This window comes from Uloborus diversus, chromosome 2, assembly GCF_026930045.1.
Source record: "Uloborus diversus isolate 005 chromosome 2, Udiv.v.3.1, whole genome shotgun sequence".
In the NCBI taxonomy this organism is placed as follows: Eukaryota; Metazoa; Arthropoda; class Arachnida; order Araneae; family Uloboridae; genus Uloborus; species Uloborus diversus.
In genome coordinates this window covers 13,354,683-13,374,479 of record NC_072732.1, presented here as the reverse complement: position 1 = coordinate 13,374,479, position 19,797 = coordinate 13,354,683, and the positions used below count along the sequence as shown (strand labels likewise).

General features: G+C 36.6%; 1 protein-coding gene across 1 annotated transcript in view; it reads right to left on the bottom strand.

The window, feature by feature from the left end:
- Positions 1-19,797, bottom strand: part of LOC129217817 (cell adhesion molecule Dscam2-like) — a 234,892-nt gene that overhangs the window by 126,767 nt on the left and 88,328 nt on the right. The window contains exon 4 of the mRNA XM_054852155.1: positions 10,810-10,959. Within this exon, the coding sequence (XP_054708130.1) occupies positions 10,810-10,959 (150 nt within the window). The remainder of the gene's footprint in view (positions 1-10,809; positions 10,960-19,797) is intronic.

Below are 19,797 nucleotides of genomic sequence, written 5' to 3'. Positions count from 1 at the left end.
TCCCGAGTGAGTTACAACGCATTTTCTCGTGACCTCTGTATGAACGTATGTATGTGCGTATGTGCAGATGTGCGTATGTGCGTATGTATGTCGCATAACTCAAGAACGGTATGTCCTTGAAAGTTGAAATTTGGTACGGTGACTCTTAGTGGAGTCTAATTGTGCACCTCCCTTTTTGGTTACATTCGGGTGTTTCTAAGGGGGTCTTTTGCTCCTTTTTTTTGGGGGGGGGGTGATCATTGTTAATTTCGATGTAAACTGACAAATTTGGCGATTTTTTTTTTTAAAATCTGGTTTCAATTTGTCCACTGTTGGTAATATTTAGAGAGTAAACTATTAAATCACATTAAAATTACCAATGATGGGATAACGACATTAAATTGGAGTAAAAGGAAGTCATGTGATGCACACATTAGCTCGTTTATATTATCGTATTCACCATTTAAAATTAACTGCTGAAGAATTTCACGCAAAATTGTGACAAATTCTACTCATAGACTAATAATAAGAGTAGACCGAGCTATGGCAACCCTTTTGCTGCTCATAAACCAAACCATGTGACTGGTGGATATCCTAGCAACAGCGGGCGTTAATCGTAGCAGACGATCAACGCCCGCGAGAAATAAAATAAATAGAATTGATGGAACACGGAAGAATGATCTTTTATGGAGTCCGATTTGTAAATTTCTTATTCTAAGTTGTAAATATTTTGTTAATCTAGTGAGTTTTTCGTTTAGATAGTATTGTGCATTTTCTTTAGTCAATTTCAATAACTCTCTAAGCAATAAAAGATGCAAGCGACCAAGAAGAATCGGCAAACGGTAAGATTTTTACCTACAGTTTCAATTTAGGATACCGATTAGTACATTTTTGCGTTAACGCAAAACGTTTACGCCATTTCGTTCGCGCCAACGCTGACAGCTCCAAATGAAATAAAAGTTACCGAAAACTGAACAAAAACTATTACTAATGTCAAAATAATGCATAACTAAAAGAAAAACAGTTCAATCTCTGCACCTGGAAGTTTTTTTTTAATGAAAACACATTGTCTTAAAATACATGTCGAGTGCCAAACTATAGATAATGCTGCCATCTAGCAACCATGCTGCCAAAGTCTTCGCCAAGCCCTTCCACTAGTCACATGATACATCTATGAACCAATTTTCTTTATCAGCAAGAATGAGAAAGCTCGGTCTACTCTTATTATTAGTCTATGATTCTACTTCACAATAAACATACTCTTATAGTTGTTTTAAATCGTCTGCTGACTAATACAGTTTAAACAAGAAGTTCTGACCAAAACTAAACGAGCCTACTTCCCCGTATTCCAATATCGACTTTCTAGTATCTGATCAATATTACCCAAAATTACCAAAATTCGAAAATTATTTCAAACGTAACTTTTTAATATTTTAACCTGATTACTAGAAATAAAATCGGCCTCGCTTATCTGAAATACACGAGAACAAATAAAGTAGGATCAAGTTTCAAAGAAAGCAACTAATATATTTTTTTTTTCCATTAAAAAAAAAATCTTTAATCGCTTTCAAAACGAAAAACGAAAGGATGACAAATGATGAGCTGATTAAAATAAATACATTATTAAAAAAAAAAAAAAAGATGCTAACTCAAAGAAATAATTTTAATTAAAAATAATCGTTTTCAAATATGTTTATGTAGAAACATAATGGACTCCGAATTTCTCTGCCAAACACTGAATATATAAACTTTTGCGTGTAAATATAAAGAAATCGTATCAACAATATTTATTACAAACTAAAAATCATAGCTGCACTGTAAAAAATTTCCGAAATGTTACTGGTTATTTCCGTGGAACGTCTCGGGATTTCACACGTTTTCACCTATTTCCCCGTAAAAACAAGTATCTTCACAAAAAAGTTTCCTGAATCGACTTTTCACTGTTGTGGAAAATATTTTTAGCAACCAGTTTAAAGATTGAATGAGCGTGTTTATTAAGTGTATCGGCCTAAGGTTGCTTACGGCCTGACCAGATTGACTAAGCTCCCAATGAGAGCGAAAATGTCAATGTATAGCTACAGCTTTGCAAGGCAGGAATTGCAGGCAAGAGACATGCTTGGTTCCTTCTTGCATAGCTTTGGTCGTGGTCGCTCTGATTTTTATGGAGCCTTCTTAATAAATTAGGAAGGTTCTAATCAATTACACTAAACCTACTCAATTTTTCTAGAGGGTTCCAGAGACATGACTGGCTGTAACAGGGCAGATTTCGCACTTCTTCATAAAGTTTCGAGGTTAATTTCAGGAAGGTTACTGACTTTTAGCGGAAAGCGTTCCTGGTTTTTCCAAGACATGTTACTGGAAGAAATTGGGCACATCAGCTGCCCATTATTTTCCAGGAACGTTTCTGAATCGCTTTTACAGTGTGCGGAGTCGGAAACGGTCATTTTCCAAGTCCGCAACTCTTCCAATGTACGCCGAGTCGGAGTAGAACTCATTTTGAGATAAAGGAGTCGGAGTTGGAATGAATCATTTCCCCTCCTTGTCTAAAATTTGCCAAATCTATGGAGTCAGAATCAGAGTCATGTAGCCGGATTACATTTTGGGTACAGGAAAGGGGGCCCCCCTTTGAAATAAGAACTTCCATGCTTTTAGTACTTTTTTCTTTGAAAATGTAAAAACATTTCTTCTCCATCCAGAAAGGAATAAATTATTAAAAATGTCAAATTTTAATGACTCTAATCTGTCCTGAAATCGGTAAATATTCTGCTAAACCACGAGGAAAATATTTGATTCCCCCCTAGCAACTTTGCATATGGGCGCCCATGGGTACAGGAGTCGGATTTGGAGTCGATTGCCCTAAAATTTTATGAATAGAATTCAGGAGTTGGTCATCAAGAGTTGTTTCCAACAAAATTTGTTTGAAGTACAGGGTGTCCGAAAAGTCCTTGACACATTTGAAAAATTCATAGAAAACCAACAAATTGTCGTATGAATTTGTGGTTTGTACCATAATACTTCACAGGTTCAAGAATTTTTACGACATCGAAAAAAATAAAATAAAAGGGGAAAAAAAGATGAAAACAAAAGAGGCATTTCGCAGCCAGGGTTTCAGTATATTATATGCTATGCTTGTAATTCCTCGTTCAGTAATTTTCATTCAAACATTCGATTTGAAAGTTACTTTTAAACCGTTTTTGTTGATTTTGTTAACATGGGAAAACTTAAAAAGGAATGAAAATTACTAAACAAAGAATTACAAACATAGCATATACTGACACCATGACTGCGAAATTCCTTTTTTCTTCTTCTTTTTTCCCCTTTTCATTTTTTCGATGTCATAAAAACTCTTGAACCTGTGAAGTAATATGGTGCAAACCGCAAATTCATACGACAATTTTTTGGTTTTCTATGAATTTTTTAAATGTGTCAAGGACTTTTCGGACACCCTGTATGTCCGCCTTTAAGTTCGGGATCTGTATTGACTTTCAGTTTCGCCGTAGGCACTAATGTTAAAGGATTTGAACTATTTAAAACTGAACGAAAAACTGTTCGAATCATAAAGATATTTTCTATACTACATAATCTTCCTTAAAAAAGTTTTCCTACAAAGTTCGTTTGAAGCAAATTCACCTCAAAGTTCGGGATTTATATTTGCCTGGAATTTTCCCGCGTGCCATAATATTAAGCTTTTTAGATCTGTGCAAAATTGAACGAAAGATTTTTCAAATCAAAAATTGAAACACATGAAAAAGGTGTTTTTTCCGAGATATTTCGAAAAAAAAAAAAAAAAAGTCCGAATCGGACTATTTGCTCAAAAGTTATTAGGACGGGGGGGGGGGGGGGCAGTTTCCCCCATCTCATTAATCTACTTTCCAATTTTTAAATTTTCGATATTCATTTAATTTATTTATTTTCGCGATATTTTCATAATGGATAAAGCTTTTTCCTTTTCATGCTTTTCCCTTTTTTTTCTTTGACTTTTACTGGGAAACAGGTTAATACAATAGTGTAACGATTAAATAAATATTTCATAATCTTCTGTGTGCGTTAAGATACTAGTTAAAATGAGAAAGAGATAAAATTAAGTATATTTATAAATGTAGCATTGCTGCGTTTATTTCTCATTTGGCAACCATTTACGCGAGTAAGTGTTATAAATTAGAAATTTGTTTTGGAGCCGCCTTCTTGTGAATAGTATTTGGAAAATGCTCTATTTTTTTATAGTGTTTACTATTAAAATGAAACAACATTAAATGTATATTTCCATTGAAGTCTAAAATTATGAACATGCATTATTACTTGAATATATAAGTGCACTGTAGAAAGATGCACTGTATGTTTATGTCCTGTATGTAGGGTATGATTATGTATGGTTATGTGTATGCACTGTAAAATGATGTAAAAAGATTCAGAAACGTTCCTGGAAAATAATGGGCAGCTGATGTGCCCAATTTCTGCCTGTAAAGTATCTTGCAAAATCCAGGAACGATTTCCGCTAAAATTCAGTTACCTTCCTGAAATTATCCTAGTAGTTTCCTAAAATATTTAGAAATTTTCCCGTTTAAAGCCAGTCGTATCTATGGAATTTTAGACAAACATTAGGTGGGTATACTATAAAAGTTTGGCACCTTCGCGCGTTTCCGGGAAAGCGCCAAGAGCAGTATCGCAAACATGGCCAAAGCTAAGACAGATTTGCAGGTAAGTATCAAGCATCTCACTCGCCTGCAATTCTTGCAAAACTACATAGTCCAAGGACTGATTCGTGCCCTTTGGGCGCCTTACCAGTCTGGACGGACTGCACACTGTTAAAAATTCAGGAAGATTTTCTGGTAATTGTTACTGTAAAATTGCATCGCCGACGCATCGCTGATTTTTACGGTAATTTATACCGGAGAAATAAGCGATCCCAGCGCCAACTGGTTGCTTTGGCCTTCCGAGGATACCGTAAAATTTTACAGTAACATTTGATTTTTACGGTAATAGTTACTGGCAACATGGATGCCAGTAACAATTACCGTAAATTTTCCGGAAAATTTTTAACAGTGCAATCGAACTGAAGCTGATACACTTTATAAATACGCTCAGTTAATCTTTTAACTGGGAGCTAAAAATATTTTTACAACAGTGAGAAGTACGACGTGTAGCAATTTAGAGAACTTTTTGACAATGATACTTGATTTTTCCAGGAAGGGGATAAAAACCATTGAAATTCCGAAACGTTACACGGAAATACTCAGTAACGTTTCGCAAATTTTTTTTACAGTGTGATACCGTTGCATGCTGGTATTGTGAGGACACCACATAATAAAGGTACTGCATTTTTTTCCCACACAGACGGAATGTGAAGACAATTAGGAAGGCAATAAAAAATAAGAGTTAAAGAGCGAAATTAAAGTATCTAGATGTTGCAATCGTGCCGTTGGTATGTGCTTATAGTCCTGCCATATCCCATTTTATGATGGTAATACAGATTAGTACTAAATAGTATGTCCCAGATATCACAAGAATAAATACGACAAAATATCTATAAGACAATTGCGATTTCAAAAAGTTAATCTAGGGAAATGTGGGGAAATATGAAATATTCCTATTCAGAGTCACAACTGACTACAACTGTATTTATGTCGAGGACTGCATACTAAGTGCCTTGCCTCCATTATTTTATATACCGATAGATGACAGCACCATCACCGGATCGAACAGTTAATGAGAATTTAGAACTAGTCTAGGAGCTAATAGCTACCTAGTGCTAGCACCCCCAGAGGTATCGTTTCACTTGGAGGACATTGAGACCACGAGCATATTTAACGTCGCCCAGTCCCCTTTAATGACGACGGTGGATCTTCGACCATCGAGGTTCGAACCCAGGACCCTCCGGCCCCGAGTCCGACATCGGTCCCGATCTCTACCGATCGGGCTACCACGGCCCCAAAATATGAAATAGCGGGGCAAAACTGATCGGTGAAATATTTTCTCAGCTTTTAGCGCCACCTATCTGGTAATATTTTAATTGTGCAGTAACACGTATAGCCTATCAAAGTCAAGAAAAAGTTATTTCTGAAAATTAAAGAATATGATACCATAAGCAATTTTTAAAAAATGATTCTCATACTATAACTTTTTGTTGCAAGTCAAAAATGATTTTTGTTATTACGAAATGATATTTTTTTTTTTGTTATTAACATTTTAAATATTAATTGAGACCTATTAATGCTCAGTGCAGTTTTTATTTGTTTCATATTAAGCTTATTTTTGAGCAATCACGATTGCTTATTGCTTTCATTTGACTGTTTCTTGGCGTTCCTATCATTTTATTTTCCCACCGCCACCCTCCGCACCATCACCGTCGACCGGCTCCTCACGATGCTGCTCCTCTAGCGAAAGCCGTCTTCAGGTTGCGTCCATGTCCCACACACACGCGCATAGATACACAACTACATACACACACGCACACACACACACATACACCTACACACATACACACACACAAACACATATACACACGCATACATACAGAGTCATACACATACACACACAAAAACATACACACAACTACTCACACATTCATGCCTGCACACAGACACACAAACATATGCCTACACACATACACATACCCCCCTACACACACATTCATACACACAACTACCCACTCACTTATGCCAGCACACAGACACAAACACACATGCCTACACACACATACACATACCCCGTACACACAAACACACATACCCCCCACATACAAACACAAACGCCTACATACACACTCTCGTGATTGCGAAAAACATAATTTGAATTCAAGATGTCAAAATTCATTTTTTTTTTTTTTAATGCTTTGTTCACTTGCTCAAGTGCATGCGGGATAAAGTGAAATAGCTAATTTGTTTACTTATTCTGTCCTTTATCAAATCACAGACATGTTCTTTTATCTGTTGTTTCCTTTGCATTCCTTCACTTAATAATGCCCTTATTTATTTATTCATTCAATTATCTTCTCATTCTTCTCTATTTTATTCACTTCTCTATTTTTTTTCTCATACATTAATTGAACTATTTAATCGTTTAATGTTTTATTTTACTTTCATTTTTTCTTTTATTTACTCATTCATTTTTTTAAAAAATATCTACAAGTGATTGGATAGGAAACATGTTATTGGAAAAAATATTTTATTTTTCGTTTTTCCCGATGGAAATAGTGAAAATTTCCACCTTTTCTTGGAAGTTCAAATTTACCGAAAAAAATATAAAAACTATGTTTCAATGCAACTTTTATTAGAAAGCATAGTTTTTTTTCTTCATTTATCGTAATTTTCAGAAGAAATTTCCCTTTGTTCATTTTGAAAAAAAAATAGTTACCTTAACTATTTCTCTTCGCCCCAGAATTTCTTACTGCGTAAGAAATACTCATTTAATGATGTCATAATATATTTATGAATTACGAAAATATCTTCGTGTAGGTTTAAAGCGCTTTGCCCTCAATGAACTTGACTTACATGTTTTCTCGCTTTTTATTATTTCATAACACTTTTTGTTTCCTAGTCTTACTGTCGTTCAAGATATTCGCAACTCCAATAAACTATTGGGAGCGCTGCAGCCACTGTCTAATGGCGGATGAAAAAGGTAAAACAAACAAATGCCGTAACTTATAACAAGCTTTGACGCTTAGTGAATGACAACAATTTTTCATCGTGGTTGTGGGAAGCTTTCTTTTCTATTTTTCTGAAATTACATTCCATCACAAACTGTCTGAAGCCTGTAATTTACCCCGAAGAGAACACGTGGAATGGAATGTTTTACCTTTTTCTTTAGTACTGTTAATCACCGCAAGGTAGCGTATTCGAGCTCTGGAGTTGCGAATAGCATCACTATATGAGTTATTTTTGGCTTAAATATCAGCTTAAGAACTAATGCCATTTTAAGAAAACAAGTTAAATCATATGATTTCCGAGATAGCAAATAAATCCAGCATCACATAAACAGATCTATTAAGTTTAACATGCTAGTCAAGAGCAGTCATATTCCTTGAATGGAAATCGCTTATTTATGAAAACAAATCGCAAAAATTTCTGACATTCCATTCAAGCGAACGCACCAATTACAGTGATTTGTGTGCGTTTCATTAGCTTAATTGCCAGAAAACTTTTCGAGCGATAGTTATGGGTCGCAGTCAGAGGAGCAGATAGGGAGAGAAAATGATGGCGGCTGAATTTTGCCGCTCTCTAAACTAGATCTGATAAAGATAAGCACACGCTGAGAGAGTCGTTTGCTTCAGAAGCCTTTCTCAACGCAGGTTTGAAACTCTTCCGTGAATTTGTGAAATTAGTTTTGCGATCAATACTACAATTTTAAAACTTTGATTGAAATTTTGGATTGACGGTTTTCTCTACCAGTTTTTTTTTCTATCGATTTTATGTATAACTAAAATACTTTCTAGATTTCCGATTTCTGATTCCGAGTCACAACTGCATTTATGTCGAGGACTGCATACTAAGTGCCATGCCTCCATTATTTTTTATACCGATAGATGGCAGCACCATCACCGGATCGAACAGTTAATGAGAATTTAGAACTAGTCCAGGAGCTAATAGCTACCTGGTGCTAGCACCCTCAGAGGTATCGTTTCACTTGGAGGACATTGAGACCACGAGCATATTTAACGTCGCCCAGTCCCCTTTAATGACGACGGTAGATCTTCGACCATCGAGGTTCGAACAAAGGACCCTAAGGGCCCCGAATCCAACACTCTACCGATTGGGCTACCACGGCCCTACTTTCTAGATAAAGTAGTTGATGCTTTTCTAGCTCACCTTTACTTGTTCGCACTATTGAAAGGGACTTTTATAGTTTCATAACACGTGTATGAAATATTGGATGTGGAGAAGGTTGTTGCGCGAAAGAGAAGTTAAGTCGTTTCAAGAACATAATAATGGTAATTCGAGACTTAAAACTAGTATTTGTTACTTCAAACTTTTAAGTGCTATAGTAAAAAATAGAACACTACACAGGACCAATAGGGAAGTTTTCGTTTTTTCAATTTTATTTTTATATGATAGAGTAATATGCATGAACATCATAGGTGAAAAAAATTTTGCGATACGATAAGTAGTTTTTTAAAATTAATTTTCAAAGTTCAAGCGCTTGTGACGTCAAATGGCACAGGAAGTGACTTCATGCGCTCTTGCGGCGCGGGAGAAGCCGAAAGACGTGCAGTTGACTTCGAAGACGAAACGAAGGCTTCCCTTCTCGCATTTAACTCCTCGCGTTTCTGGAACATTAAACCTCTCATCCTCTCGGAAATATTCGAATTGAAAGTGGAGATTTAAAAATAGGGTTTCAACCAGTCAAGGATCGGCAGCCTCAGAAGATTTGCTGCCATTGACAGGGAGGAGGAAGAAGGAAACTAGAATGTCAAAAAATAGATTTTTCACATATTAAGTTAAGTTCACATAATAAGCGACTACGGTACGTATATTATGTAGTAAGAAAAACAAATGCACTATAGTTGTTGAAACTTTCTCTTTTTCTTTCTACCTTCACACAAACTTTAAATGAAACAGCGATCTTAGGTGTCATTATATTTCATCAACTTTCCCATATAGAATGAAAAAAATAAATGGAAAATGAGGAGTAGTTATTTGTATAAGCGATGTTTAGACTAGTACGGTGTGGGAACTTTCGCTCTTAGCGATGCTAAAGGGATGAAGGTCCATTCTCGAAAAAACCGCGATTCTCTTCGGAAAATTTTCATGTTGCTGGTGAAGAATTTGCGTTAGGAATAAAATTCTTTACCGGGGGAAAAAATCGCGTTATAGCCATTTCGCGTAAGTCGGATCACGTTGTAGCGGGAGTCGACTGTATAAAATATAATACTTTATAATTAAAACGCGAGCGTTTTCCTACATTCAGTAAATTTTCACAAAAGAATAAAATAAAAGATGCGAAAGGCCACGAATAAACCCCAAATAGGATGACCTACCCGCGGATAATCGGAAGCTTACTCAAAATAAGGCTGGATCCAATATGTCGGGCCTGTCACATAAAGGAGTTCCAAGCATAGACTAATAATAAGAGTAGACCGAGCTATGGCAACCCTTTTGCTGCTCATAAAATAAACCATGTGACTGGTGGATATCCTAGCAACAGCGGGCGTTAATCGTAGCAGACGATCAACGCCAGCACGAAATAAAATAAATAGAATTGATGGAACACGGATGAATGATCTTTTATGGAGTCCGATTTGTAAATTTGTTATTCTAAGTTGGAAATATTTTGTTAATCTAGTGAGTTTTTCGTTTAGATAGTATTGTGCATTTTCTTTAGTCAATTTCAATAACTCTCTAAGCAATAAAAGATGCAAGTGACCAAGAAGAATCAGCAAACGGTAAGATTTTTACCTACAGTTTCAATTTAAGATACCGATTAGTACATTTTTGCGTTAACGCAAAACGTTTACGCCATTTCGTTCACGCCACCGCTGACAGCTCCAAATGAAATAAAAGTTACCGAAAACTGATCAAAAACTATTACTAATGTCAAAATAATGCATAACTAAAAGAAAAACAGTTCAATCTCTGCACCTGGATGTTTTTTTTTAATGAAAACACATTGTCATAAAGTACATGTCGAGTGCCAAACTATGGATAATGCTGCCATCTAGCAACCATGCTGCCAAAGTCTTCGCCAAGCCCTTCCACTAGACACATGATACATCTATGAACCAATTTTCTTCATCAGCAAGAATGAGAAAGCTCGGTCTACTCTTATTATTAGTCTATGGTTCTAAGTCAGTCGGAAGTGAGAGTGTCACGGAAGGGAGGATGGAAGAAAGGTTACCTGTGACAAAGAGGCTTCCGGCGGAGGCACTGACGACCGAGTCCCCGGTGAGTCGGTGGCGTGTCTGGCAGCTGTAACTCTTCTGTCCGTCGGCCTGCGTGACCCCTCGGATGTAGAGCTCGCCGGTGGGGAGCACGCTGTAGCGGCCACCTGCGAAAGAAAGCACGTCTTTCAGAGCTGCCACGAACAGAAAGAAATAGTGGATCTGGGGAATGGGCTCGCAGAATTGAGGTAATTGCACTCGCTCGATGTCGCAAGGACTGCCAACTGGGAATACAAAGTATTTAGAGGAAAATCGAGAAAGGTTTACCGCCACTTTTAGAAAAATAAATAGTCAACTCTCGATAACTCGAAGTCCCAAGGAACTGGCTAAAACGTTTGAGTTATTAGTAGTACGAGTTATGCGGAGTTTCCATAGTAGTCTCAACTTGAGACTCTCAAGAGTTAACGACCCAATAAAAACTTCGAGATAAAGGAATATTCGAGTTATTGAGGTCCGACTGTACTCAATATGAAAATTTAATAGAATGATCATGTTTCGAAAAGGACCGGAAATGAAAAATTTACATACTTGTGTGTAGAAAAAGATTTCGCTTTTGCGATTGCAAATTTTTGATGAGCGTTCGTTTTTGCTTTCACGATTTTAGTAAGCTGTTCTTTTAATAATTCATTTATACCACGAAATTTACTCTTAAAAAAAGAATGTCATGGGCTACTAGATTCGCGACTCTTGCTCCCTTAGAGCTCCCTGAGGGGAGTACGCTATAGCGACCATCTACGAGAGAAAGACTCATTGCATTATGCATAGCTGCCAAGAATGAAGACACGGAAAGACAGAATGGAGCCCGGCAATGCTGGTGCGCTCGGAATAGGTTCGCAGAATTAAGGTACATTTAACTCCCGAGTATCTGCGAGCGGATTATTCGCGAGTTGTATTCCAAGCCGGAACATGCAGTTTCGCAAGAAAAAACCGAGCTGATGTGTGCATCACATGACTTCCTTTTACTCCAATTTAATGTCATTTTCCCATTATTGGCAATTTTAATGTGATTCAATAGTTTACTCTCTAAATATCACCACCAGTGGCCAAATTGAAACCAGATTTAAAAAAAATAAAAATGTATTAAAAAATCGCCAAATTTGTCGCCAAGTTCGCGACAAATCTTGGCGACCAAAAAACTGGCGATATATCGCCAAGTGTCCGCCAAATTGTAACACCACTTGAGTTTACATCAAAATTAACAATGATTTCCCCCCAAAAGGGGCAAAAGACGCCTTTAGAAACACCCGAATGCAACTAAAAAGGGAGGTGCACAACTAGACCATACTAGGAGTCTACATACCAAATTTAAACTTTCTAGGACGTGCCGTTCTTGAGTTATGCGACATACATACGCACATACGCACGTACGCACATCATATACTGTAAAAAATCTCGGAAAGCTCTCTGAATATACAAAAAACAACTAAAAAGGGAGGTGCACAACTAGACCCCACTAGGAGTCTACGTACCAAATTTCAAATTTCTAGTACATACCGTTCTTGAGTTATGCGACATACATACGCACAAACGCACATCCGCACATACGCACATACATACGTACATACGGACGTCACGAGAAAACTCGTTGTAAATAACTCGGGGATCGTAAAAATGCATATTTTGGGTGTCTGTACGTTCCAAGGCATATATTCACGTGTGGTCGGGTCGAAACTCAACATTCATTCGGGAGAAAGCAAAATGGAAATTAAGGCCGATTTTTGAGTAAAAAATTTTTTCGCGAATACAATATTTAATTTTTTGTAAAAGGAAGTAAAAATACCAATGGCTGTTTTTTTTTTGGTCGAAAAATTGTAATTAAACTCGGTTGCTTTCGTTTAATTTATTCATTGTGCTTTCTTCATCGTACGTACGTACACTTGTTCTTTATTGATGCTAAGTTCTGCTGTGCAAAAATTCAAATTTTTTTATTATACTGTATACATTTTCACTGTTTGAAGAAATTATTATGTATCAATACAGCTAAGTTTTTGAGGAAGGGCAATTTTTACCTTTTTTGTCCCTCATTTTAGCCTTTTTGCGGATTATCCGCAATTTCTTACTATCCGCGACACTTGTGACACCCAATTCCGTGGATAATTGGAAGTTTAATGTAATTGCATCCGCAATTATTTTGATATCGTAAGGACTGCATTCGAGAGAAAGTGACTAAAGGAAATATTTGACGGTGACTAAAGCCAGTTAGAAACCACGTGCAAGGTTATCACTGATTGACTACCCAAATTCAAAATAATAGAATATATGAACTGTTCGAACAAAACTTGTCCCTGAGTCGGGAAAAATGAACGCATGCAAATTAAAAAGACTAAAACCCATTATTCATGAATGGGTAAAGCAATTTAAAACACTTTTCAGATATCATTTTATTAATTTATGGATCATTAACACATTGGAAAAATAGATAGATTTTTTATTTGGGTCAAAAAATTAGAATAATCTATTCATTCAATGTAAATTTTAAAAAGTAGCAAACATATTTGCATACCTGTTACCCTATAGTTTGTCACAAATATGGAGCTTGGCGCTCGGATAACTTTACGCTCTTTTAAAAATCTTTTACTGCTCAAAATGGGTCGTCAAGGTGATAAATAGGAAAAAAAAACGAAGTTACATATTGTATTATTTCTTAAAGTTAGAAAAAACTATCCAACTCAATTCAAATGAACCTTTTATAATCTATGTTACGTAAGATTTTAAAGGAATATAGAAGGACTGACCAACTAAAAAGTAACCGAAGTAAACGAAGTAGATAAATTGTAACACCTGGAAGAGATGAACCCAGATTAAAGTAATTTGTTCAAAATAATCGTTGAAAAATGCTTCTTATGTCCATAAGTGTTGGACAGAATGTATAGTTATCTTATCCACGCCAACTGCTTGATGGCACGGTTGCATAAACTGCGATTTTAATTGAGGATCTACGAAGTAAGACCAAAGATAAACATGAAGCAGATACGTGCACTACTCTCCTGGAGCAAAGAGAAGCTCAAACAGAGGCAACAAGGTTGGAAAAGGATTATATTCAGTGATGAATCTTTTTTTGAAATATTTGTAAGCAAAAAAAGTTGTTCAGGTTTGACGTTTAAAAAGAAAAGAGTATGAGAAATCTTGTGTAAGACGTTCTCCTCACTTTGACACATCCTTCTTGGTTTGTGGGTGCATGATGGCTGCTGGAATTGGGAAGTTATGTATATCGCGTAAAATGAAACAATGCGTGACTTCCTCTGTTTATCAATAATACTGCATGATACTTCATCTGAGGCAGAGCAGTTACACATTTAGTGACACTTTTATCTTTCAGCAAGATTCTACTCCGTGTCACATCTCTAAATCAACTCGGAGATTTTAAACACAAAGAGGATTTTTGGTATTAAACTGGTCAAGCAACTCTACCAATATCAATACAATCAAGAATTTTTGGTACCGTCAAATCTAAAAAAAGCAGTTCAAGACCTGGTGCCCGCGAACAAAATTAAACTCGTTGCCGCATTGAAGAGGATATGGAAACAGTGTCAGAAGCGATTAATGGAAAAAGGTGGTAGAATCAGTGTCATAAACGATTAAAACATTGAATCCAGCAAAAATAACACATTCTAGTATTGATATTGTTTATTTTGAAAGTTTTTGTTCCCCCTTTAATTTGAATATTCTAATTTCTTGACTCAATGCAAATCTTCATCACTATAAACTTTTGGATTATTCTTTCTAAGATTATTTTTAATTGAGTATATTTGAAATGAAATGCACATTTTAAGCTCTAGAAAAGGTGGCACGTTCATTTAAATGACTAATTTGCACTTATATTTGGTTAGAATAAACTTTTTTCCAAAAAGTGGGAAGTATTCCATTATTTTGAATTTGGGTTGTATTGTCCAAAAAAAGGTATCAGTGACGATCTGTTTAAAATAAAATAACTTAAAAATTATTAAATGGCTTGAAAAGTTTTCATAAAATGCTTTTACAATAAAAATCTTGCAGAGCTCAGACTTTACTTATTTTACAATATGTTTGTTTATTTGTTTATTATTATTATATTTCTTTTAAGGTCATAACAGTTCTGACCTTAGGGGTTTTCCGATTCGACAAATGTAACTGTGAGGAGAATGGGCGTGTCACTGTTTTTACAGCAAGGTGTCTCTTTTAAAATAACTTGTTGTTGCTGTTGTTCTTCTCGAGTCCATGGATCAAGCAAAAGGAAAAAAAGCTCGACTCCCCGAAAATGCTTTATTCTGCATTTCAAATTATTTTGATTTTTAAGATTACGAAATGTACGGGTATTGTGGTGGAAAATTAATAAGCTCCAAAGCACGATAAAGAAATTTCATCCAATGCTATTATCTCAGGAAAATGACTTAAGTGCATTTGAATTTTTTTTTTAACTGTTGCATTCTTTACTCGCCCTGTAAATGGTTACTGCAGTTGGGAGTTTGTATTTGTGCTTTGCTGTTAAACCAGTTACTATGATTATTATTATTACCAGCTGCGTCGCCCGGCTTTGCAGGGCCTACCTCAAAAGTAAAAGTTGTGTCAAGTGACGCGTGTTCAACAATCGGGTTTGAAAAAAAAAAAAAATTTGAATTTTGACATCTTGAATTCAAATTATGTTTTTCGCAATCACGAGTGTGTGTGTTGGCGTGTGTGTTTGTTTGTGGGGGGGTATGTGTGTTTGTGTGTAGGGGTATGTGTATGTGTGTGTAGGCATGTGTGTTTGTGTCTGTGTGCTGGCATAAGTGTGTGGGTAGTTGTGTGTACGAATGTGTGCGTGGGGGTGGGGTATGTATATGTGTGTGTAGGCATATGTGTTTGTGTCTGTGTACAGGCATGAATGTGTGGGTAGTTGTGTGTGTATGGTTTTGTGTGTGTGTATGTGTTTGTGTATGTGTGGGTAGGCATGTGTGTTTGTGTCTGTGTGCTGGCGTAAGTGTGTGGGTAGTTGTGTGTACGAATGTGTGCGTGGGGGTGGGGTATGTATATGTGTGTGTAGGCATATGTGTTTGTGTCTGTGTACAGGCATGAATGTGTGGGTAGTTGTGTGTGTATGTTTTTGTGTGTGTGTATGTGTTTGTGTGTGTAGGTGTATGTGTGTGTATGTGTGTAAGTGTATGTGTGTGTAGGTGTAGGTGTGTATGTGTGTAAGTGTTTGTGTGTGTAGGTGTAGGTGTGTGTATGTGTGTAAGTGTATGTGTGTGTTTGTGTGTGTATGTGTGTGCGTGTGTGTGTAGTTGTGTATGCATGCGCGTGTGTGTAGGACATGGATGCAACCTGGAGACGGCTTTCGCTAGAGGAGCAGCATCGTGAGGAGCCGGTCGACGGTGATGGTGCGGAGGGTGGCGGTGGGAAAATAAAATGATAGGACGCCAAAAACAGTCAAATGAAAGCAATAAGCAATCGTGATTGCTCAAAAAACAGTAAAATTTCAGAAAGATTTCGGAAAAATAGCCAAAAAAGGAAACACTTTTAAATCTCTCGATTACAGGATAAGCCTCATAACAATAGCCGTAATTTTATTTGTTCATATTCGAGAAAAAAATGACAACAGATCTTTCATTTAATGATTTTCTCTACGCTACAAATTTTAATAAAAGCACTAGCTGCCCAGCTTTGCGTTACATACCCAAATTTATTCGAGAAAAATTCCGAGTGTCAAGTGGATGTAAACTTCCTTGTATGTCATAAAACTAGAGAGCACACATCCTTTTTTATTTTTTTTTTTTGATGATTGAATGCATTTAATTCATTTTTCTCCGTTGAATTTCAAAAAGTCAAGCGAATTATTTCTGAATTTTCACTTTTCATTTATCATGAGTGTCTCGTGCGAAAAAAGCGCTTGACATTCAGTACCAACTTCACCGACAGACCAAAGACACGTCATACTAAACACGACTTCAATTTTTCATTGAGTGTTGTTGTAAATGACAAATGACCCAGAGATCTGCTTTATTTGGGGATATATCCTACATTGAAAGGAATGAAGAAATTTATGAGAGGTTTTATTATTAAAGTTATTGCTTCATAAAAAGTGGGAATGCGTTTTTTAATTACATACTTTTCTTAACAATGTTATCTCCGGATAAAGATGTTTTGCTTGGTATTTCTAGCAACTTGGATGAGGGTGACACATTGTACAGGATGCGGAGAAAGTTCCCACAATTTTGTTTAAAACTTTTTATGGCGTTAAAATCGTATGTTGGCGATTTATTTGGCACATATTGTTTATTGGCATTAAAAGTATTTGAGGTTTAATCATTTGTTCTGAGGTTTAATCTTGTTCATTTGTTCTGAGGTTAATTGAGGTTTAATCATTTGTTCTGAGGTTTAATCTTGTTCATTTGTTCTGAGGTTAATTGAGGTTTAATCATTAGTTCATTGAGTTAGTGAGCTACGAATCGTGAAAATGTGCGTGTTACTGTCGTTGAATTACAGAAGAAGGGAATGAAAACAGCCGATATTATTCGAATGACTGGATTGAAGAGTAAAACAGTCTATGACGCTGTGAAACGCTACAAGGAGACTGGAGGGACTGCCGACCGTCCACAGAGTGGTCTTCCAATCACTGCAAAATGCCTGGAATGAGATAACGGTGGATGCGTGCGCGCGCATCTTTGGCAATTTCAGACTGCGGCTCCGTAAATGTATTGAAGCCCAAGGAGCCAACTTTGAACAATTGTTATAATTCTTTTTGTTTAATGTTATTATTATTGTTTCAGTAAAGCGTTTTTATTGCTTTAACTTGTTGATTTGTTAAATTATGTATTAGTTACAGCCTGTTGAAATCTTCTTTACTAATAATAAAGCAGAAAGTCTCTCTGTCCGGAGGATGTCTAGATGTCTGGATGTCTGTAGGATGTCTGTAGGATGTCTGTAGGATATCTGTAGGATGTCTGTGACGCGCATAGCGCCTAAACCGTTCGGCCGATTTTCATGAAATTTGGCACAAAGTTAGTATGTAGCATGGGGGTGTGCACCTCGAAGCGATTTTTCGAAAATTCGATGTGGTTCTTTTTTTATTCCAATTTTAAGAAAAAGACTATCATAAATTACGAAATCATCCTAACGTGGAACCGTAACATGGGCACAAGCCAATTGGCGAGATACGAAATTATCATCTTCTTTACTAATAATAAAGCAGAAAGTCTCTCTGTCCGGAGGATGTCTAGATGTCTGGATGTCTGTAGGATGTCTGTAGGATATCTGTAGGATGTCTGTGACGCGCATAGCGCCTAAACCGTTCGGCCGATTTTCATGAAATTTGGCACAAAGTTAGTATGTAGCATGGGGGTGTGCACCTCGAAGCGATTTTTCGAAAATTCGATGTGGTTCTTTTTTTATTCCAATTTTAAGAAAAAAACTATCATAAATTACGAAATTATCGTAACGTGGAACCGTAACATGGGCACAAGCCAATTGGCGAGATACGAAATTATCATAGCGTGGAACCGTAACGTCGGTACAAGCCAATTGACGAGAAAATTCACCATACTTTATTTGTAAATATACAAGCGAACCAAAAGACCTTTAATTTTTCTATTACGGGCGAAGCCGTGCGGGTGCCACTAGTTACTAATAATAAAGCAGAAAGTCTCTCTGTCCGGAGGATGTCTGGATGTCTGGATGTCTGTGGGATGTCTGTAGGATGTCTGTGACGCGCATAGCGCCTAATCCGTTCGGCCGATTTTCATGAAATTTGGCACACAGTTAGTATGTAGCATGGGGGTGTGCACCTCGAAGCGATTTTTCGAAAATTTGATGTGGTTCTTTTTTTATTCCAATTTTAAGAAAAAAAACTATCATAAATGACGAAATTATCATAACGTGGAACCGTAACATGGGCACAAGCCAATTGGCGAGATACGAAATTATCATAACGTGGAACTGTAACATCGGTACAAGCCAATTGGCGAGAAAATTCACCATACATTATTTGTAAATATACAAGCGAACCAAAAGACCTTTAATTTTTTCTATTACGGGCGAAGCCGTGCGGGTGCCACTAGTATCTAATAAAATTGTGGGAACTTTCTCCGCACCCTGTATTACAGGAATCAACTTTTTGCTGGGAAGAGTTGAATGTATCTTCGGAAAGAGTAAATTTTCCAAGCATTGATTAGGAAGTGATATGTTATGAATTTATGTGTGCTACAGCTAAAACTCCAAATTTAGATAATTCAGGATGAAAACTGGATTACCGCAAGTGTACACACAAAATACTTGTTAAACTTCTTTATCTTTACTAATAATAAAGCTGAAAGTCTCTCTGTCTGGATGTCTGGATGTCTAGATGTCTGGATGTCTGTGACGCGCATAGCGCCTAAACCGTTCGGCCGATTTTCATGAAATTTGGCACAAAGTTAGTTTGTAGCATGGGGGTGAGCACCTCGAAGCGATTTTTCGAAAATTCGATGTTGTTCTTTTTTTATTCCAATTTTAAGAAAAAAACTATCATAAATTACGAAATTATCATAACGTGGAACCGTAACATGGGCACAAGCCAATTGGCGAGATACGAAATTATCATAACGTAGAACTGTAACGTCGGTACAAGCCAATTGGCGAGAAAATTCACCATACATTATTTGTAAATATACAGGCAAACCAAAAGACCTTTAATTTTTCTATTACGGGCGAAGCCGTGCGGGTGCCATTAGTTATCAATAAAAATATATCGCTATTCCCCGCATTGCGTCACATGAAATCCTTCCACTTTCGAATGCAAAGACAAAAGTACACACAAACGCATGTCGTAAATTTATAAAAGATGAGGATCTTTATCTCGGTTTACGAAAGAAACGCATCCATTTTTACAAAAGAAATCGTTTTTCGGAAGAATATTTCAAAAAAACGTTTTACTGGGAAAAATAAACAATCTCCGTGAAAAACCTTTTATCTCTTGTATGGATAGTCCAAATGACACCGATTTGTTTTCTATC